General features: G+C 46.6%; 1 protein-coding gene across 2 annotated transcripts in view; it reads right to left on the bottom strand.

Annotated features, from left to right (window-relative positions):
* Positions 1–15,592, bottom strand: part of CCDC150 (coiled-coil domain containing 150) — a 59,539-nt gene extending 43,947 nt beyond the window's left edge. The window contains exons 1-7 of one of the 2 annotated variants that reach the window (XM_081205114.1): positions 15,490–15,592; positions 11,969–12,139; positions 9,819–10,039; positions 8,562–8,740; positions 6,943–7,011; positions 4,860–4,976; positions 2,415–2,544 (exon numbers count right to left, since the gene is read on the bottom strand). In XM_081205114.1, coding sequence (XP_081061240.1) covers positions 2,415–2,544; positions 4,860–4,976; positions 6,943–7,011; positions 8,562–8,740; positions 9,819–10,039; positions 11,969–12,135 — 883 coding nt within the window. In that variant the 5' untranslated portion in view covers positions 12,136–12,139; positions 15,490–15,592. Of the gene's footprint in view, positions 1–2,414; positions 2,545–4,859; positions 4,977–6,942; positions 7,012–8,561; positions 8,741–9,818; positions 10,040–11,968; positions 12,169–15,489 lie in introns of those variants that run through there. The other variant, XM_081205115.1, reaches the window with a different exon arrangement.
* Positions 15,593–22,562: the final 6,970 nt, after the last annotated feature.

A 22,562-nucleotide genomic window follows, 5' to 3' on the forward strand; every position in this document is an offset into this window, starting at 1 on the left:
CTACCTACCTGTAACATCATCACTTAAGATGTTGTTGGGGTTTTTTTCCAAATCAAAACACCAAATATAGAACTCTGCTATAGAAACTTTTACGCCAGGCTCTTTTTTTTCCTAGAATACTGTTTCGGACTCACAAGCAAGGACAAATATTAAGATAGATGACATTTTTTATGGTAAACCTAAGAAAGGATTAGCTCAGGGGTTGGCAAACTAAGGCCCGGGGGCCAGATCAGGCCCAATTGCCTTCAGGATCCGGCCTGCGGACTGTCCTGTGGATCGGCGTGGGGATTCTGTTTGTTCGGGTTGCGCCATTTTCCCCCTGCACCATTCCATTCCCCCCCTCCCTCACACACACTGCGGCGGCGCCTCCTCCCTCCCTCCTCCTGGCTTCTCCCTGCCCTGTCTAGAGGAGGAAGGGGGCTGGGTTGAGCTGGCTGAGCGCCATTTTAAGCAGCCCCTCTCCGGAGCCAGCCCTTTCGCGCCACTCATCTTCCCTCTGCCGCCGCCAACCTGGTGCTCCTGTGGGCCAGAGAGCGGAGCGGACGAGCTTGCTTCGCCTACCCATGAGAAGCAGTGGCGGTAGCAGCCCCAGGGAAGGTAAGCGCAGTGGCTGGAGGTGGGACTACTTGCCCCCTTCACCTCTTCTTCCAGTGGACCGCTCCGCAGCTAAATTTTTTTTCCAACCCCTGGATTAGCTGCTGAAACCTTATGCAGGCTTATTTGCAAATAATTTCCATTCAACTCGGAAGGAATTACTTCTGAGTAAGAGCTACAGGGCTGGGCTGTGGACTGTTAATGCTTTCACACAAGCCAAAGCAGTACAGTGGTACCTCGGGTTACATATGCTTCAAGTTACATACGCTTCAGGTTACAGACTCCGCTCACCCAGAAATAGTACCTCGGGTTAAGAACTTTGCTTCAGGATAAGAACAGAAATCAGGCTCCGGCGGCGTGGCGGCAGCAGGAGGCCCCCTTTAGCTAAAGTGGTGCTTCAGGTTAAGAACAGTTTCAGGTTAAGAACAGACCTCCAGAACAAATTAAGTACTTAACCCGAGGTACCACTGTAGTTTGTGCCTTTCATTTTTTTAATAAAGAGGTCTTTAAACTCATAAAATGAACCTGGTGAGACTAATTCTGTTGCATTTTACGACAGCACTGCGGTTTATCATGTAAAAGATTACCTGACCCTGTTAAGTGTTGATGAAAATCCGTAACAGCTACTGCAGATGAAACCGATCATCTGTAATTTTTTGTTGTTGAAATGTCCCAATAGCTATGCAGCCAGCAAAAAAACAATTCCCTCAAAGCTCAATCAACTCTCTTTTCAGCATCTCCAACAGTCACTACAAAATCCTTAGGCGTCGGCTGCATAACCACTTGCTACGTTTTGTGTCATCTCTAAATATATTTGTTCTCATTCAGTTTGTCAATGCCTATCCCACTATCATTGCAGCTAATGTTAATGTTTGTTTAATTGGTGCTGACCTTTAAAGCCCTCAACAGCCTCGGCCCAGTATACCTGAAGGAGCGTCTCCACCCCCATTGTTCATCCCGGACACTGAGGTCCAGCTCCGACGGCCTTCTGGTGGTTCCCTCACTCAAGGCGTAAGGTTACAGGGAACCAGACAGAGGGCCTTCTTGGTAGTGGCACCCGCTCCGTGGAATGCCCTCCCAGCAGATGTCAAGGAAATAAACAACTACAGTATCTGACGTTTAGAAGACATCTGAAGGCAGCCCTGTTTAGGGAAGTTTTCAATGACTGATGTTTTAATGTATTTTTAATCTTTTGTTGGTAGCAACCCAGAGTGGCTGGGGAAACCCAGCCAGATGGGCGGGGTATAAATAATAAATTTATTATTATTATTCACATTTATAGGCCATCCTACGTTTAGGCTCCAGACCTGCTAAGATATACTTTCCTATTTTGTCAGTCAGGCTGGAAAGACACCCAAAAGGCCCCTTCTTAATACTTGAGCTGGTCTCACAGTCCTTTCACATGGGAACAGGCCATTGCAGATTTAATACCACAGACAGAGCTTACACACTGCAGTGGTTTTCAGCGAGTCACTTCACACATTAAACTGCCAATTGTTACAGGTGGAGCGCATGAAGAAGAAGAAGAGTTTGGATTTGTTATCCCGCTTTATCACTACCCGAAGGAGTCTCAAAGCGGCTAACATTCTCCTTTCCCTTCCTCCCCCACAACAAACACTCTGGGAGGTGAGTGGGGCTGAGAGACTTCAGAGAAGTGTGACTGGCCCAAGGTCACCCAGCAGCTGCATGTGGAGGAGCGGGGAATCGAACCCGGTTCACCAGATTACGAGTCTACCGCTCTTAACCACTACACCACACTGGCTCTCATGGAGTGTGTACTAGTCTTAAGGCATGAAGAAGATCCAAAACGACTTGCATACCTAGATCCGATTTAAGCTGTGCGCACTGCTGTTCCAGCTTTAGAGCTCTCTCTTCCTCCCTTCGCAGCCTCTCCCGAGATATCTCAATATCTTGGCGGAGGCTGTTACAGTCCTCTTGCAGAATGTGAACCTGTAATGGCATCCAAATAACGCATTCAGTAATTTCTTTTTAAAAATAAATATAAAAAATAACCGCCAACAAAGCCTTTCATTGAGCTAGACAGCTGAAGAATGAACAAGCTATAGCTGTACTGTTTGCAACCAAAAAAGTTTTATTTTTTAAATTTCATTTATTTGGTTTTTCAGATTACAGTTTTACGATCCTATATCCAACATACAAGATAAAAACAAGATTCCTTAGAATCTCCTGGACTTTCCTCCTCCCCGTTGTGGGTCCTGTTGTTAGCCATTCCCTCCTGCATCTTTTACGATAATCCAAATCTTTTACATCTCCGTTTTGTCCAAAATTCACTATTAAACTACAAGTGTTATTCCAATCCTGCTAACAATTTTAACTGTTTACAATGGCTTTAAGATAAGTTATAAATTTCCCCCACTCTTTATTAAAATTTTGGTCTTCCTGATTTCTGATCCTTCTGGTCATTTTTTGCCATTTCGGCAACCAAAAAGTTGTTTTTAATATTACTTTTAATGCTGTAACCTGCCCTGAGACCTTAAGGTGAAGGGCAGGTAATAAATAACCGCACACCCTTAATCTCCCCTCCCACACACACCCTTAAGGCTCAGGGAGAGAACACTGGAAATCTTGGATTGTGATTCAGTGGCAGAGGCCATCTTTTGCATGCAAAAAAACCCAGATTAAACCCCATGGAACTTCAAAAAGGGCTGGAAAAGAACCTTGCATGAATCTGCAAAGGGTGCCTACCAGTATAGACTACTGATACTACAACTACTAATAATAAAATTTATTACTTATACCCCACCCATCTTGGTTACAGGGAAGCAGGCAGAGGGCCTTCTCGGTAGTGGCACCCGCCCTGTGGAACGCCCTCCCACCAGATGTCAAAGAGAAAAACAACTACCAGACTTTTAGAAGACATTTGAAGGCAGCCCTGTTTAGGGAAGCTTTTAATGTTTCCCTTCCTGTTTAGGGAAGCTTTTAACGGACTACTGTATTTTAATATTTCGTTGGAAGCTGCCCAGAGTGGCTGGGGAAACCCAGCCAGATGGGCGGAGTATAAATAAATTCTTATTCTTATTCTTATTCTTCCATTTACCGGTATGCAAGAATGTGTATATATTCTTGCCTGCACAGCAGGGGATGGTCATGCAGTAGGTCTGGAGTAAAGTTGTAGACCTTCCTTTAAAAAATGTGTATTAATTATTATTATTATTATTATTATTATTATTATTATTATTATTATTATTATTATTATTGTTGTATTAAATAATTGCTATATTTCTATTATTACAGTGGTACCTTGGGTTACATATGCTTCAGGTTACATATGCTTCAGGTTACAGACGCCGCTAACCCAGAAATATTACCTTGGGTTAAGAACTTTGCTTCAGGATGAGAACAGAAATCGTGCTCTGGCGGCGCGGCAGCAGTGGGAGGCCCCATTAGCTAAAGTGGTGCTTCAGGTTAAGACCAGTTTCAGGTTAAGAATGGACCTCTGGAACGAATTAAGTACGTAACCAGAGGTACCACTGCATTAATTAATTTTTTGCACCTCCCCATACCTGCAGGTCACAGGGCGATTCACTACATAGAATCACAATATTAAAAACGCAAAATAAGTAATAAAAAACAAGAAGAACCCAACACCCCCCAGCATATTTTAAAAGGGCATTTGATGTCAATCAGTCAAAGGTCTGGTTAAAGAGGAACCTTTTTTTTTGCCTGGCACCTAAATGAAGGCCCCAGCCGAGCCTCCCTGCCATAGGAGGAGGAGGAGGAGAATTTTGATATTTAAATGTGCTGCGGAAAGGGAGATTGTTGGTTTGCTTCTGTTCTTACTATATATTATGTATTATGTATTTATTATATTGTAATTACCGTATTTTTTGCTCTATAAGACACACTTTTTCCCTCCTAGAAAGTAAGGGGAAATGTGTGTGCGTCTTATGGAGCGAATGCAGGCTGCGCAGCTATCCCAGAAGCCAGAACAGCAAGAGGGATTGCTGCTTTCACTGCGCAGCCATCCCTCTTGCTGTTCTGGCTTCTGAGATTCAGAATATTTCTCCCCCCCCCCTTGTTTTCCTCCTCCAAAAACTAGGTGCGTCTTGTGGTCTGGTGCGTCTTATAGAGCAGAAAATACGGTATATGTTGCGAACCACCCTGAGATAGGGCGGTATGCAAACTTAATTGATTAATTAATAATATGAATAGAATGCTGTGGAAACAATAGCAGTCTTGTCAATAGCCTGCAAAACTGTATTGTTCTGGCGGAATCCTAAAACGAGAACGGACGCTTCACCCACCTGCTTCCTTTCGTTTTCCACCGTCGCCTCCATTTCATGCATCCGATAAAGGAGGACTGCTTGGGATTCTTCCAAGGACTGCCGCGTGCTGGACTCCTTGGACAGCTTCTCCGTCAGCTGCAAGCGACAAAGCAGGCGTTGGGAAAACCAGTTCCGTTTCAAACCAGGGTAACAAGAGTGCGAGACTCTAAGCTTCTCTTTCTAGAATAAGCCACTTGCTTGGCGCTGGAAGGGAGCACTGGAAACGCGAGCCTGAGCGCTACGCTGCGTGCAATCGTCTCTACAGCGGTACCTCGGAAGTCAAACAGAATCTGTTCCGGAAGTCCGTTCGACTTCCGAAAACGTTCGGAAACCAAGGCGCAGCTTCCGATTGCCTGCAGGAGCTTCCTGCAGCCAATTGGAAGCTGCGGAAGTCGCGCAGGACGTTCGGGTTCCAAAGAACGTTTGCAAACCGGAACGCTCTGGGTTTGCGGCATTCGGGAGCCAAAACGTTCGAGTCGCAAGGCGTTCGGGTTCCAAGGTACGGCTCTATTTGCCTATCGCAACGTGGACGACGGCAGAACGCTCTTAGCAAATACAGTGGTACCTCAGGTTACATACGCTTCAGGTTACAGACTCCGCTAACCCAGAAATATTGCCTCAGGTTAAGAATCATAGAATCATAGAATCATAGAGTTGGAAGAGACCACAAGGGCCATCGAGTCCAACCCCCTGCCAAGCAGGAAACACCATCAGAGCACTCCTGACATATGGTTGTCAAGCCTCTGCTTAAAGACCTCCAAAGAAGGAGACTCCACCACACTCCTTGGCAGCAAATTCCACTGTCGAACAGCTCTTACTGTCAGGAAGTTCTTCCTAATGTTTAGGTGGAATCTTCTTTCTTGTAGTTTGGATCCATTGCTCCGTGTTCGCTTCTCTGGAGCAGCAGAAAACAACCTTTCTCCCTCCTCTATGTGACATCCTTTTATATATTTGAACATGGCTATCATATCACCCCTTAACCTCCTCTTCTCCAGGCTAAACATGCCCAGCTCCCTTAGCCGTTCCTCATAAGGCATCGTTTCCAGGCCTTTGACCATTTTGGTTGCCCTCCTCTGGACACGTTCCAGTTTGTCAGTGTCCTTCTTGAATTGTGGTGCCCAGAACTGGACACAGTACTCCAGGTGTGGTCTGACCAGAGCAGAATACAGTGGCACTATTACTTCCCTTGATCTAGATGCTATACTCCTATTGATGCAGCCCAGAATTGCATTGGCTTTTTTAGCTGCCGCGTCACACTGTTGGCTCATGTCAAGTTTGTGGTCAACCAAGACTCCTAGATCCTTTTCACATGTACTGCTCTCAAGCCAGGTGTCACCCATCTTGTATTTGTGCCTCTCATTTTTTTTGCCCAAGTGCAATACTTTACATTTCTCCCTGTTAAAATTAATTTTGTTTGTTTTTGCCCAGTTCTCTAATCTGTCAAGGTCGTTTTGAAGTGTGATCCTGTCCTCTGGGGTGTTAGCCACCCCTCCCAGTTTGGTGTCATCTGCAAATTTGATCAGGATGCCCTTGAGTCCATCATCCAAGTCGTTGATAAAGATGTTAAATAAGACCGGGCCCAAGACAGAACCCTGTGGCACCCCACTAGTCACTCTTCTCCAGGATGAAGAGGAACCATTGATGAGCACCCTTTGGGTTCGGTCAGTCAGCCAGTTTCTTTGCTTCAGGATGAGAACAGAAATCGTGCTCTGGCGGCACGGCAGCAGCGGGAGGCCCCATTAGCTAAAGTGGTGCTTCAGGTTAAGAATAGTTTCAGCTTAAGAACAGACCTCCAGAACGAATTAAGTACATAACCAGAGGTACCACTGCATTCTACACCTGTCCATAGCTTGAAACAGTTTCATCTCAAATATTCAAAACACGCGCTGGCCTTCGAAACGGATGCAACCTCTCCAGAGAGGCACCTCATGGAGAATTTTCTGAGCATCGCCAGCGGATTTATTTCCTTGTTTCAATTGCCATGCCTTCTTGAATTTTTAGGGAGCTCATCTTCTTCACTCCCCGTCCCCCCGTGGTAACCCAAACACCCTTCTGCCCTTACCTCTTGCAGTTTACGGTTCATCTTATTTTTCGCTGCCCTCAACTCATCTGCGGCAACCGTTACATCTCTCTGCAAAAACCAACAGCAGGACATTGGTGGGCTGGAAGTTCAAATGTTTTTGTTTTCCCCAAAGCTGGGCTCTTTGTAATGCACCCCGATTGCTCTTCAAACTGAACTGCGTTTCCATCAAACTTTTCTGACACTTGATGTGGCGGTAAACAACTTTCGCAGCGCTCTGAGCCTGGCGTCTTAAGCCACACCATCAGAAAGTTTAGAAATGGAGAAGGCAGTTATCAGACTACACTTCCCTCCACCTCCAAGTTTATAATACATATATAACTCTGAGTATAAGTTTTTTGTAATACATATGTTTAACATTAAGGGCAATCCCCCCCCCCCCGAATTTGGAACTAGAATGAAGTCTAGCTCCCCGGAAAATAAAATAGTAATAATTGGGACTGGTGTTGTGTGATAGAGGAGATAACCCAGAATGCTGTTTAAGAGAGGAAGCCTATCTGCAATTCTTAGTAACAGCTAGCACATTTGCAAAGCTAAGCAGGGTCTGGTATGGTTGCAATACTGGATGGGAGACCACATGTTGAGATTCCTGAATTGCAGCGGGTTGGACTAGATGATTCTTGGGCTCTCTTCCAACTGTAGAATGTTCCCCCCCCCCCATCCTTTCCATACAAGCAACCAAACCGATAAGAGCGTGAGGTCTGCAATCTACTCTTCGGTCCAGTTGCCGCCGTATGATTTCTAGCCCATTTTGAGAGATACAGCAAAAGAATAGCAACTCTCAATCGTTCCCATTTTCGGTCTGAGACGCACGTCTAAACCTTACAGCATATTAACATTTAGCAATCCTTTCGAAGTCCGCAGTATAGCAACAGTGATCTACAAAACGGCAGATCTGTTAACAGCAGTGTGGATAAAAATCAATTATTTTTAAAAAAAATACTAAAAAAAACCCAGATTTTTAAAAATTTAAACTGGATTTTTAAGGATTTGTTTTATGTTTTTCATGCGTGCTAAAACTCAGTCGGGTGTTTTTTTATGTTTAACCATATCAGTTAGCAAACATGGATACCTATGATATGATGTTCTTTTTTTTTTAGTTAAATAATTTGTTTAAATTGTTATTAAGGAAATGATTATTTTTCTCCTTCCAACAAAGTACAGCAGAAAAGTTGTCCAAATATAAACAGTTAACGTATTAAATCTCACAATAATTTCATAATTATGTCTTTGTATTTCTAATAGCATAACCAAATCAGTACTTTTTGATATAACTGTAAAAACTACCCTGAAAAATTATTATTCCAAAAATGAAACCTTCATCGGGTTGTAAATATTAAGATTATACCAGCAAGAATAAGTCTGTCAGTAAAAAGAGAGAGATTTAAATCAAGTCCTATTGACTAGTGATTTAAATCGATTTGGTTAACAGACTAGATCTGGCTTCCTCAACCTCGGCCCTCCAGATGTTTTGGGACTACAACTCCCATGATCCCTAGCTAGCAGGACCAGTGGTCAGGGATGATGGGAACTGTAGTCCCAAAACATCTGGAGGGCCGAAGTTGAGGACGCCTGGACTAGATCATCACAAGTTTCAGTACCTTTGTGGCAGTTGCAATCTCCAGAGCGGCACTCAGCTTTTGAACTTGACCTCTGGCTTTTTCCTCCTCTTCCCGGGACTCCCTCAGCTGCTGGCATAGCACTCTTCCCTCCATCTGAAGCACCTTCAGTTCTCCGATGTGCTCCTCCTGTATTGCGTTCAGGCGCTGCTCTAAATTGGCTGCAAGACAGAAACGGAGGTGCATTGCACTGAGCCCGGCTTCTCAGGCTTCCGAGAGCAGACACCATGTTGAAGGTTTCTTTGCCCGATTTGAAATGTGAAGTAGGCTTCAATGCCGCACCCAAAAATGGCTCAGAGCAAAGGTGGGGGACTGGTGGCCTGCCGTTTGGAACCAGCCAGTGGGAGTGGCCGCTGAGACCATCTAACACCGGTCCTGAAAGACCTACATTGGCTCCCCGTACGTTTCCGAGCACAATTCAAAGTGTTGGTGCTGAGCTTTAAAGCCTTAAACTGCCTCAGCCCAGTATACCTGAAGGAATCAGCCTCACTTCCATACATCACTACTGAGAAACCATAGCTTTAACTATATGGATACTATATGGATTCATGGGTAGGCCAACTTAAGGCCCGGGGGCCAGATCCAGCCCAATCGCCTTCTCAGTCTAGTCCACGGACGGTCCGGGAATCAAGGTTTTTTACATGAGTAGAATGTGCCCTTTTATTTAAAATGCATCTCTGGGTTATTTGTGGGGCATAGGAATTCATTCATTTATTTTTTTCAGAATAAAGTCTGGCCCCCACAAGGTCTGAGGGACAGTGGACTGGCCCCCTGCTGAAACAGTTTGCTGACCCCTGCGTTAGATAATGGCTGATTGCCGAAGAATTGATGCTTTTGAATTATGGTGCTGGAGGAGACTCTTGAGAGTCCCATGGAGAGTCCCATTCTTCAGGAAATCAGCCCTGAGTGCTCACTGGAAGGACAGATCCTGAAGCTGAGGCTCCAATACTTTGGCCACCTCATGAGAAGAGAAGACTCCCTGGAAAAGACCCTGATGTTGGGAAAGATGGAGGGCACAAGGAGAAGGGGACGACAGAGGACGAGATGGTTGGACAGTGTTCTCCAAGCTACCAGCATGAGTTTGACCAAACTGCGGGAGGCAGTGGAAGACAGGAGTGCCTGGCATGCTCTGGTCCAGGGGGTCACAAAGAGTCGGACATGACTAAACGACTAAACAACAACCCATGAATCTAACGTCATTGCATGCACCAGTCTTTGGCTCCCAGCCCCTGCAGTTACCTGCATGCTTTGGGTTCAGCTCTTTTTCCGTCTGCAGCCGGAACATACTCAGTTTCATCGTCTGCACAACGCTTTCGAGCCGGCACATCCGATTCACAAGAGTTTCGCAGGTCTGCCACAGCGTGTCTTTTGCTCCGCCAAATGCCGTTCTGGCACGGACGGGGCTGATGGTCTGGTGGCCTTCAGAGTTCTCCGAGGGTTTCGAAGGGAAGAGTTCCATGCTGGAAGAAACAAGATGCCCATTCGTTGCTACGATTCCACATGTGCATATAATATCCTTGGTATTATGCACACATTATCTGCCTGCATGGCTGCAATCTGGAACACAGATAAGAGGCAAAACCTATTTCTCGCTGCAAACCTATTTCTCGCCTGAATTCACCTCCTTCCCTTTTTGCCATACAAGTGAACTGTGAGAAATCCCACAGTTACTCATCACCCCTAAAACATGGGTGTAGCCCCCATCGAGTAAAACAATAGAAATACTTAACTAACTGACCAATCAGGCTGGTTCTCCCACCCCCCAAACAAAAGTCCTGCCCCTCCCCAACAAAAATCCTGGCTACGCCCATGCCCTGAAAGAAGGTAATCTACTTTCACCAACAGGGAATCCATGGAAGATGTACATACACAGAGATTTCCCTCATTTGGATACAAAGCTCAACTTCGGTTTAGCATCGCAGGCAAAAGCGTCACAGGCTCAACTGCTTCCTCGCCATCACCTCCCGCTTCCAGAACAGCCACAAAGAGGAGATCAGAGGCTTTCTCCTCTGTTTTTAATTACAGCAGTTTATTATTATATCCAAACATGGTGAAACTGTGGTTTGTCTCAGCTATGGTTTCTTGTAACAAGCCAACTTCCAACTCTTGAAACAAGCCAACTCTTACAGGTTATGGAAGGAGTCACCACCAATGGCCAGGGATGATGGGAGTTGTAGTCCAGCAACATCAGCAGGGCACCACCACTGCACTAGGGCAGTTTCCCAAACTTGGGTCTCCAGCCGTTTTTGGACTACAATTGCCATCATCCCTGACCCGTGGTCCTACTAGCTAGAGATGATGGGAGTTGTAGTCCAAAAACAGCTGGAGACCCAAGTTTGGGAAACCCTGCATTAGTGTTTCTCAAACTTGGATCCCCAACTATTGTTGGACTACGACTCCCATCATCCCTAGATGGCAAGACCATTGGTGGGCACACTTGCCAGTGATCAATTAAGCCTGGGCATTTGATTAGCAGACCCTGTCTCCTACTTAGCCTCTTAATTCCTATGGAAGCAGTAAGGATGTATTTACTTTTTCACACATGATTTCTCCATCTTGGCTTTATTTCTGTTACATAAATCATGACATGGTATAATATGTCATGTGTTGTTGTTGATCTGAGGTTGCATTTACCCAGTTTTAAGGCCTGCTAAGGAACAAATGAAAGGGACGCGGGTGGTGCTGTGGGTTAAACCACAGAGCCTAGGACTTGCTAATCAGAAGGTCGGCGGTTTGAATCCCTGCAATGGGGTGAGCTCCTGTTGCTCGGTCCCTGCTCCTGCCCACCTAGCAGTTCGAAAGCACGTCAAAAGTGCAAGTAGATAAATAGGTACTGCTCTGGCGGGAAGGTAAACAGTGTTTCCGTCCGCTGCTCTGGTTTGCCAGAAGCGGCTTAGTCATGCTGGCCACATGACCTGGAAGCTGTACGCCAGCTCCCTTGGCCAATAAAGCGAGATGAGCACCGCAACCCCAGAGTCGGCCACGACTAGACCTAATGGTCGGGGGTCCCTTTACCTTTAAGTAACAAATGATTGTGATTATGTCCCGATATGTAAACCCACAGAATTCAAAGAATTCACTTTATTTTCCCCCATGACACTAAATAAAAAGGTCTGATCTTTATGTCAATACCTCATTCACTTCAGTGCCCTTGATCTGCAACAAAACTTAACTACATCGACTCAAAACAGTACAATACGGTATTGTTTCAGAAGACTGATTAAAATCAGAATACATCAACTTCTTAATAACTTGGGTGCTGGTAGCAAAGGCCAGTCAGACGTTCAGAGAGAGAGAGATGATCACACAAATAAAGGAAATTACCGTGGAACTTACTTCCATGTAAACATTCATACATTTGTGCTTCAAAGCATTTATTTTGACTATACCTTTGTCCATCAATGCCCAGCGTATGCAGTTCCTTCAAAAGTGCATTTGTCTGCTCTTCAACTACTTTCATCCTCTGGTTCAGCACCACAAAGGTTTCAGGAGCTGTCGAATGGACACTCACTGGGAAGATTATTGGCCTTGCCATCACTGTCTCAGCATTCAACATTGAACTGCAAACAAAGTCAGAGATACCTCTTGATCATCCAATAGAAAGAGAGAGAAGCAGAACATCAAAAAAGAGAGAGAACTGAGTCAATGAGATTACTACTACTACTACTACTACTACTACTAATAATAATAATAAATTTTATTTATACCCCGCCCTCCCCAGCCAAGACTGGGCTCAGGGTGGCTAACAACTAATAATAAAAACAAGTTGATTAAAATACAATTTTAAAAAACAAGATTAAAATTCAACATTAAAACATTAAGATGCAGCCTCTTCACAGGAGGAGAAAGGAAAAAGAAAGAGGGGAAGGGAATCAAACTGATTCTAAGCCAAAGGCCAGATGGAACAACTCTGTCTTACAGGCCCCGCGGAAAGAAATCAGATCCCGCAGGGCCCTGGTCTCATGAGGCAGAGCGTTCCACCAGGCCGGAGCCAGTGTTGAAAAGGCCCTGGCTCTGGTTGAGGCTAATCTAACTTCCTTAGGGCCCGGGACCTCTAGGGTGTTGCTATTTATGGACCTTAAGGTCCTCCATGGGGCATACCAGGAGAGGCGGTCCCGTAGGTACAAGGTACTACATCTCTAATAAGGCCCAGAGGATTATCTATGCCATGGCTTACCCTTAAGAATCCTAGGAATTTTGAATTTGGTGAAGATGCTAAAAATTCCCTATTTAAAATCCCAGTCTCCACTTTCACAAAATGCATGGTCTCTCCAAACACTAGAACTGATTGGCAGTAGATGGAGCATAATGAACCAAAGAAATGACTTCTTCCGATAACACGCAATTAATTTAAATCAGTGGCTGTGATTTGGAACACCTGCTGGAGAAGCAGCAGGGCACCTCCCATTTATCAGAGGAATGGGACAGGCTTCGTGGCAGGCTCTTCGCCTGCTGACAGCTCCCTCCCACCTTTCAATCCCAGGTGTTTCCACTGAAAAGGACTAGTTAAGCAGGTGGAAATGCCTCTAAGTGAGTGAGAGAGAGACACTTCAAGTCAAAGAAGAAGAAGAAGAAGAAGAGTTTGGATTTGATATCCCGCCTTTCACTCCCCTTCAGGAGTCTCAAAGCGGCTAACATTCTCCTTTCCCTTCCTCCCCCACAACAAACACTACAGCTGAAACATCCTCCGTGTTCAAAGAAAGCTTCACATGTTCCTTACTAAACAGATCCCAGGGAGAAACAACTGAGTGGAAGTCAGCTGCTATCGCCTTGATGCCTTTGCGTTTAGGGTTCTAGGGCCACTTGGCTGGCCCCTGCTTGCAGGCAGAAGCGATATCAGGAAGAAACATCACGGACAGAATAATTGCCAAACACAGGAAGAATAAGGTTATAGATTGTGTGCCGCACTTGTAGTTTCATAAATCATTTAATGCGTCAATAAGAATGGAAGTTGTGAATATTGCAGTTGTTGCATAAGGGATTGTTATCGTGACTTTAGAGTAATTGAAATTAATAAGATTTTGGAAGGCAGAAATGAAGAAAACAATCAAACCACCCATTCTAGCATGCGGGGGGGCACCTAAACTATATAATTTGGTATCCGAATGATTGGTATTAGTATCATTAAACCACCGCGCCTAGGACTTGCTGATCAGAAGGTCGGCGGTTCGAATCCCCGCGATGGGGTGAGCTCCCGTTGCTCGGTCCCTGCTCCTGCCAGCCTAGTAGTTTGAAAGCACAAAGTGCAAGTAGATAAATAGGTACCGCTCTTGCGGGAAGGTAAACGGTGTTTCCGTGCGCTGCTCTGGTTCGCCAGAAGCGGCTTAGTCATGCTGGCCACATGACCCAGAAGCTGTACACCGGCTCCCTTGGCATATAGAGCGAGATGAGCGCCACAACCCCAGAGTCGGTCACGACTGGACCTAATGTCAGGGGTCCCTTTACCTTTATAATGAGGCTTTTATTGGACTGTAATTGAAAACTAGTAAGAATTATCATTTTCAATCCATCCCAGTGATATCATTTCCCCGTGTTCTTCCTTCTGCTTCCAACAATTCCCTGCACCTGAGACTCCAACCCACCAACCCCTCTCTCTTCCTAGTGACCCTCTCTATTCTTTTGGTGTACAGTATATAATCATTTAGTTTCAAAAAAATACTATTAATATAAACTTGAAAACATGGGTGTAGCCAGGATTTATGGGGCGGGGGCAGAACTGAGCTATCTGCAACAAGATTGGTCACTTAGTTATTTTTATTTATTTACTTGATTGGGGAGGGGGGTGCAGCTGCCCCCCACCCCGCTTAGCTACGCCCATGCTTTGTTGTTGTTGTTGTTTAGTCGTTTAGTCGTGTCCGACTCTTCGTGACCCCATGGACCAGAGCACGCCAGGCACTTCTGTCCTCCACTGCCTCCCGCAGTTTGATCAAACTCATGCTGGTAGCTTCAAGAACACCATCCAACCATCTCATTCTCTGTCGTCCCCTTCTCCTTGTGCCCTCCATCTTTCCCAACATCAGGGTCTTTTCCAGGGAGTCTTCTCTTCTCATGAGGTGGCCAAAGTATTGGAGCCTCAGCTTCACGATCTGTCCTTCCAGTGAGCGCTCAGGGCTGATTTCCTTCAGAATGGAGAGGTTTGATCTTCTTGCAGTCCATGGGACTCTCAAGAGTCTCCTCCAGCACCATAATTCAAAAGCATCAATTCTTCGGCGATCAGCCTTCTTTATGGTCCAGCTCTCACTTCCATACATCACTACTGGGAAAACCATGGCTTTTACTATACGGACCTTTGTTTACATGCTTACAAAACCGATATTCCCAAGATGCAGAAACAACAAAACTGTCACTTAAGAAATGAAAGTGCTCACCGTTTTCAAATCCCCAAGACTTGCTGCAGAAGGCCAATACAAATGATAACAAAACAGATATGCCCACCTATCCCTAATCCCCAAACTTAATTAAATCACATTATTATTATTATTATTATTATTACTATTATTATTATTATTAGCAACCCCTAAGCAGCGCACCCAGTCTGCTGGTGCCTGGCTATTTTGCGCCCTAGGCGAGACTAACATATTTGCACACATCCCAACCCGGAGGGGAGGGAGAATAAAAAAAATTGCTAACTTACATTTCCAAAAAAACCAGAAACGATAGGATTCTTGGAAATATAAAAGCAAAAAAATCACCAGTTGGGGTTTTTTTTAAACATAGAGCAAAAGCTAATCTGTATAGAAACGGTGTCCCTCAACGGTCAATAAACGAGGTCTGCGTCCCAGTTGGCCTAATTGATGGATTACTGATTAATGATCGCACCGGCTCCGAGATGCGCAGCTGATCCTCCTTTTCCTCGCCTCGCCCTGCACACTCCGGATCCACTTCACTTTCTTCCTTCTTTGCAACTTACCGCTTTCCCTAGAGGCGGCGGGAAGCGCCCCGGCTCTCTCTCCCCGGCTACCTCCGGAGCGCAGCGGCCGCGGACTCCTCCTCCTCTCCGCCCCGCGCCGCTGCGCGCGGAATATGTTTCCATGGAGCTCCTCCCCGGCTTCAAACCGACATGCTTTGCCCAGAAGGGGCGGCCACTTTCGCTGCATTATGGGACTTGTAGTCCCCCCCCCCCCGCTTTCCTAACGTAGCAGGATCTTAAAGTGGAAATGATTGATCAAGTTCAATGCAAACCAAAACACCGCCTCGGTGCAGAGAAGCGCACCGGGATGGGTCGTTTCTGGGTGCGCGCGTTTTTGTTTGTTTTTTGTCGCTGCAGCTCTTGCTGGATTTCAGAAAGTGTTGTTTCCTGTCTGTCTGTTTCTCTGCCTGGAACTCAAGAGCTGAAGGTCGCCCACGGTAAATATGTGGCGGGCTCATACATACAACAAAACCTGGAAACCCATTATGGCTCACAATATACCCATATACTGTAGCCGAATGGTTCTCCCCCCCTGCATAATAAGCAACGATGTGGGAAATTATACCAAAACCAGGAAGAATCAAGACACCAGGAAGAATCAAGACACACACTTCTGGGTGACCAAAGAATCAGAATGATTGTTGGTAAGGGATTGTGTCTCCTCCTCCTGCTGGGTCAAAAAATGATGTACAGTGGTACCTCGGGTTAAGTACTTAATTTGTTCCGGAGATCCGTTCTTAACCTGAAACTGTTCTTAACCTGAAGCACTACTTTAGCTAATGGAGCCTCCTGCAGCTGCCGCGCCGCCACAGCATGATTTCTGTTCTCATCCTGAAGCAAAGTTCTTAACCCGAGGTACTATTTCTGGGTTAGCGGAGTCTGTAACCTGAAGCGTATGTAACCTGAAGCGTCTGTAACCCGAGGTACCACTGTACTGCTAACAGGCCGAAATCTAAATACAGTGGTACCTCGGGTTACAGACGCTTCAGGTTACATACGCTTCTGGTTACAGACTCCGATAACTCAGAAATAGTGCTTGTAGTCCAGGGAGCCGCCGCCCACAGAAGACGGCGCCAATGTCGTGGACATGGCGCGGCTGGCCAGACTGCTGGAACCCTGTGCTTGCTTGCGAGGCTCCGGGACGCCTCCTCCACTACCTAACGACAGCCTGCTGCCAGCGCTCTCGCTGCCGCCCAGCGGCCCGAGAGCCTGAGGAGCAGGAAGCAGTTGCCACGCTGCTGCCAGTGCCCCGGGGAGCGGTGGTGGGGCAGCGGGCACCGGTGACGCGGAGGAGGTCCCTCGGCAGCCGCTCCCACCGCTTCCTCAGACAATGGCAGCGGTTACTACAAGGTGGTCCGCGAGTCGGGCCCTGAGTTCTAAGTTCTGGAAAAGGGAGGGGGCGGGCAGCAGAGGGATCTTTGCACCACGGCGCTGGATATGCTTAAGACAGCCCTGCCCAAGAGAGAAAGAATACCCTTCTTCTTTGAGGCTGGGATTGCTCAGTTGGTGGAGGATGAGACTGTTCATCTCAGGGTTGTGAGTTCGAGACCCACATTGGCTAAAAGATTCCTGCGTTGCAGGGGGTTGGACTATAGATGGTCCCTTCCAACTCGACACTTCTATGATTCTGTATTAAAAAAAGCTTTAAAAAACAAACACGTTTTGAAAAAAAACATTGTATTTGCCCTAGCTCACTGTCGCCATCTAGTATCATGTTTGTATATTGCGCTTGACAAAAAACTTAAAACGTTTTATTTGCAGCTGTGGGAAAGCTCATTCCCACAACTCAAAAAAGATGGAACTGCAGAAACATCACGGACAGAAAGACTGTCACACACAGGAAGAACAAGGATACAGTTTGAGCTCCTCACTTGAAGATTTATATATTATCTAATGTGTCAGTACAAATGGAAGTTGTCAATATTTCAGCTGTTGTAGAAGGGATTGTGATTTTGACCAGAGTGTAATTGAAATTAATCAGATTCTGGAATGCAGAAATAAAGTAAACCATCAAACCATCAATTCTAGCATGGGGGGGGGGGCAAATTATAAAATTTGGTATTTGAATGATTGGTATTAGTAATTGTAATATAATTTGTCATTGTTATAATGAGGCTATTATTGGAATGTAATTGAAAACTAATAAAAATATTATCAAAAATATATTATATATTATCAAACAAGACAGGACGGGATTATTTTTATTACACATCTCCCATCATGTTCCCCGTTTTTATCTCCTCTTTCTTTTAGCAATCAGTTCAGGCTTAATCTCAGTATTAAGGTTGTCACCTGTCTTGTATAATACAGGATGGTCCTGCATTTCCATGTAAAATGCTACATCCTGTATTGTTCCAGTTTTGTCCTATATTTCAGGTCCCCTACCCCCCACCCCCCCGCTCTCTGCCAAGTTAGGGATCTCTCCAAATGCATGCATTTAAAGGGCATGTAAGATCTGGGTAGCTAAGCACAGGCAGATTAGCAAATTCATGTGTTACCTGTTATCTGACAACCCTTCGAATAATGGCAGGCAACCTGTAGCCCTCCAGATGCCACTTGACTACAGCTCTTATCCATAGGCGCCGACTCCATGGGGCTTGAGGGGGCCCGAGCCCCCTCAAAAATTCGTTTGGGGGGGCTCAGCCCCCCCAATAATCTCGGGCAGCGGTGGGCGCGTCCGCGGCTTTTATAGGGCGCCCGGCGCGCACCAGCTCGATAACGGGCACCGGCGCGGCGGGGGGCGCCGGGCCGGGGGAGGGGGGCGGCCGGCCTGTCTCCTTGGCAACCCCATTGAGCAGCGCCGGCTCCCCCGGGAGGGCCATCCCCCCGCGCCGCCGATCGCCAACACCGCCGACGCTGTGGCTGCCCGAGCCCGAGCCTGAGCCTGAGCCCGACCCGGAGCCCGAGCCCGAGCCCGAGCCCGAGCCCAAGCCCGTCAGTCAGTCAGGAAGGAAGGAAGGAAGGAAGGAAGGAGAAATGAGGAGGGAGACGAGGGAGGAAAATTGCGCGCAGGGTGAAGAAAGGAGAAGGGCGAACGAGACGAGCTTCCAACCCAAAAAAGGGCTGGAAGACTGGGAGGGTGCAGGATCGGGAAAGAAAGCGACGCCTTCCCCGCCCGCGACGTCGCCCGCTTGTCATTGGCAGCGCAGCGGGCGCCCAGAGGGGCTGGGCACCGGCGCAGGGCCGCTCCGCAGCCGCTGAGGACAGCTGCGCGGCTAGCAAGGTGTGCCGCGTAGAGCGCGGCCCTTGTGTGGCCCGGTGGCCAGGCAAGCTCGGGCGGGGACCCCCATGCGAATCTAAGACGGGAGAAGAGGGCAGAGCAAAGGGGGTCCCTTCCCCAACCTCCGGCTCTGAGACTTCCCTGCGCCCCAGAAAAGCGAAAGGATTTTCTCTCTCTTTTTTTTATATATAAATATTTTATTAAGTTTTCAAATACAAAGTTAGAAACATACACTGAAGAAAAAAGTAAAAGAACAAGAAAAAGAAAAAAAGAAAAAGAAGAAAAGAAAACCAACCATTCAACACATTTTTTATATAACTAACTGGACTTCCTCGCATCTCCCTTACCCTGCATTCTTTATAATAAAGATATCAGCAAATTATTACCTTGTTTCGCACCTTATTTTGTACTTTTCAAATAAAAGGTAAAGGTAAAGGTACCCCTGCCCGAAACGGGCCAGTCTTGACAGACTCTGGGGTTTGTGCGCCCATCTCACATCTATTGGCCGGGGGCCAGCGCTGTCCGGAGACACTTCCGGGTCACGTGGCCAGCGTGACAAAGCTGCATCTGGCGAGCCAGCGCAGCACACGGAACGCCGTTTACCTTCCCGCTGGTAAGCGGTCCCTATTTATCTACTTGCACCCGGGGGTGCTTTCGAACTGCTAGGTTGGCAGGCGCTGGGACCGAGCAGCGGGAGCGCACCCCGCCGCGGGGATTCGAACCGCCGACCTTTCGATCGGCAAGCCCTAGGCGCTGAGGCTTTAGCCCACAGCGCCACCTATACCTCTAAATTTAACATACTTTTCATCAGTTACTTATATCTTAAATTAAACATAGTATTACCTTAGATTTTGACCTTTTCTTACTTAAAATATAATTTCCTGTTTCCCAAATCTAATTGCTGAAGCTATAGTTTCCGAATCGTGTAAATTTTTAACATTCATACAACTTATATTGTTTTTGTAAATAGTCCTTAAATTTTTTCCAGTCCTCTTCCGTTGTTTCTTCTCCCAAGTCTCGGATTCTGCCAGTCATTTCAGCCAGTTCCATGTAGTCCATCAATTGCGTCTGCCACTCTTCCAGTGTGGGCAAATCTTGTGTCTTCCAATATTTTGCGATAAGTATTCTTGCTGCTGTAGTTGCATACATAAAGAAAGTTCTATCCTTCTTTAACACTTTCTGGCCAACAATGCCCAAGAGGAAGGCCTCTGGTTTCTTGGGAAAGGTATACTTAAATACCTTTTTAAACTCATTATAGATCATTTCCCAGAAGGTCTTCACTTTTGGACAAGTCCACCAGAGGTGAAAGAATGTCCCTTCAGCCTCCTTACATTTCCAACATTTATTATCAGACAGGTGATATATTTTTGCAAGCTTGACTGGGGTCATGTACCACCTATAAATCATTTTCATAATATTTTCCTTCAAGGCATTACATGCCGTGAATTTCATTCCCAGTCCTCAAACATGATGTTATACCCAATATCCTGAGCCCATTTTATCATGGCTGATTTGACTGTCTCATCCTGAGTGATTTTCTCTTCAACCTGCCCTCCATCCTCTTGCAGAAAACTCTTTGCCTGCCCTGCCCGTATCTCGTTTTTGCTTTTTAATTCCACACACGCACCCTTCGGACTTCGTGGCAATCGGGCGCGCGGGTGCGTTTCCTAAGAGAGTGAGGACCCCCGCCTCCTCCCCACCTGCTCCCTCGCCAGCCAGCCAGCCGCGCGCCCTAGCCGGAGAGCCCCGGCCGTCCCCGTCGCGCAATCGGCTGGATCTCCCTTCAGCAGGCCGTGCTCACAACTCGGCCCAGGGACCCCCAGCAGCGGATCTCCGGCTCAGCTGAAGAATCCGGCAACAAGCCCCCTCCTCCCCAATCGCTCCGCCGAAATACGCTCCAAAACCCCCCAGATAGGCCGCCGGCCGCCAAGTCTAGTGGCGCCCTGAGCGAGGGTCTCTCCCCAACACCGCCACCTCGAACTGCGTTCTCTCGGCTACCCGAGCGAACCAGCGGCAGGACCCCGATATGGGCCCCCCCAATATTTTTTATAAGTCGGCGCCCCTGCTCTTATCACAGACCATCCAAGTGTCCCTTTTTTCTAGGGACAGTCCCGGATTTACAGAAGCCGTCCCAGTTTCTGATCTGATCCCAGAATGTCCCGCTTTTCCTTAGGACATTCCAACATCGGAGAAATGTTGGAGGGGTATGGAGTTATGGGATCCCTAAGACAAGGAGATAAGAAAGTATACAACCTTTTGAAGAAATCTGAAGGCAGTCCTGTATAGGGAAGTTTTTAAAAAAAGTTTTATTATGTTTTTATATGTGTTGGAAGCTGCCCAGAGTGACTGGGGGCAACCCAGTCAGATGGGTGGGGTATAAATAAAATTGTTGTTGTTGTTGTTGTTAAATAGGAAGTCCCTATTTTAATAGGGACCCCCGGGTATAGGCGGTATGTAAATTCAATGAATGATAATAATAATAATGAGGATGATGATAATAATTCATCAGAGAAATGTTGGAGGGTATGCTATCATTCCTAGCCAGGGCTGGCCCAAGACATTTTGGCACCTGATGGGAACCACAAAATGGTGTTCCTCCTCCTCAAGAGATCAGGAACGAGAGGGGGAAGAAATATCTATCTTGAGATCTGCTGCCTCTGTGGATTCTGCCACCTGAGGCGGTCGCCTCACCTTGCCTCACGTGTGGGCCGGCCCCGTTCCTAGTCATTCTGGCTGGAGGTCATCCCTGCACTGCTCACTTGCAGTCAACTGCAACACTGTTGTGAGCAGGAGCTGTGCCTTCCGAAAAACCAACCCTCCATTTCAGGAGAAAGAGACAGAAGAAGTCTTCTTATTGACATACCTTCACCTCCCTTGCCGCTGGTCTCTCTTGAGGATATAACATGTTCCTGGTCAATCTGAGTACTGTGAACGTTAAGAGTTGAAAATTATTCTTCGATGTGGATCTTTACAGATGCTCTCTAGATGGCAGGAGAGAGCAATCGGAATTGGGAGGAAAAGCTACAAATTACAATAGGCTGACTATATTTCTCCATGTATGGTAGCTTGACATTAATATGGGGGAGTGGAATTAAGGATATCTCTAAAGTGATATTTGGAAATCTGAAGCGTCTTTGTCGTTGTACAAGTGCAGTCTGGCATAGTAGCAGAAGGCTGGTTCACACAGACAGAAATATAAATGGTTTGTACTGTGCTGGGTTTCCCCAGGTGTATACTTAGCACTGTCTATTGAGGGTTTGCCCAGCGCATAGTTAACCTATGGAAATGGGAGCTGCATGATATGGTGAGTGCAACTAGCTTCAATGGTTTTAAAAGTGGGATAGGAAGGGATGGGGGAACGCTTGCTGATCTACTGCAAATCACCTAGTAGGTTGAGATCTACCTTTTGTTTACCCCATATATGCATAGCTGTCAACTTACAGATTTGAAAATAAGGGCCCAGCAGTCTCGAAAATGAGGGATCAGCAGCCAAAATAAGGGATTTTAGTCAACCAGCTGAAATACGAAGTTAAAGGGGACCAGGTAATTTTGGAGAGCAGTGCCGGTTTTTAGCCCTTCGTTTCCAGAGGTTGCTGCTCAAGACACCAGCTGATGAAACAGTGCAATTAAGTAACTACAAGCCGCAACCACTTTTCGCACAAAACGAAGTCCAAGCTACGAAGATGCTGCTGCAGTTCTGTATCTTTTCTCTTGTGCTCCACCTGCAGCTCTCAGTTCCATCAGGCGGGGCGGGAGGAAGGGGGGGGGGGAATAGCGCCCGAAGTAAACCTGCAGATCAGACCATCTATGCTAGTCTACCACTACAAATCCACGGGAGAAGCGCTTGCGGTCC

The sequence above is a fragment of the Podarcis bocagei genome (genome assembly GCF_964188305.1).
Source record: "Podarcis bocagei genome assembly, chromosome: 1".
NCBI classification, from domain to species: Eukaryota; Metazoa; Chordata; class Lepidosauria; order Squamata; family Lacertidae; genus Podarcis; species Podarcis bocagei.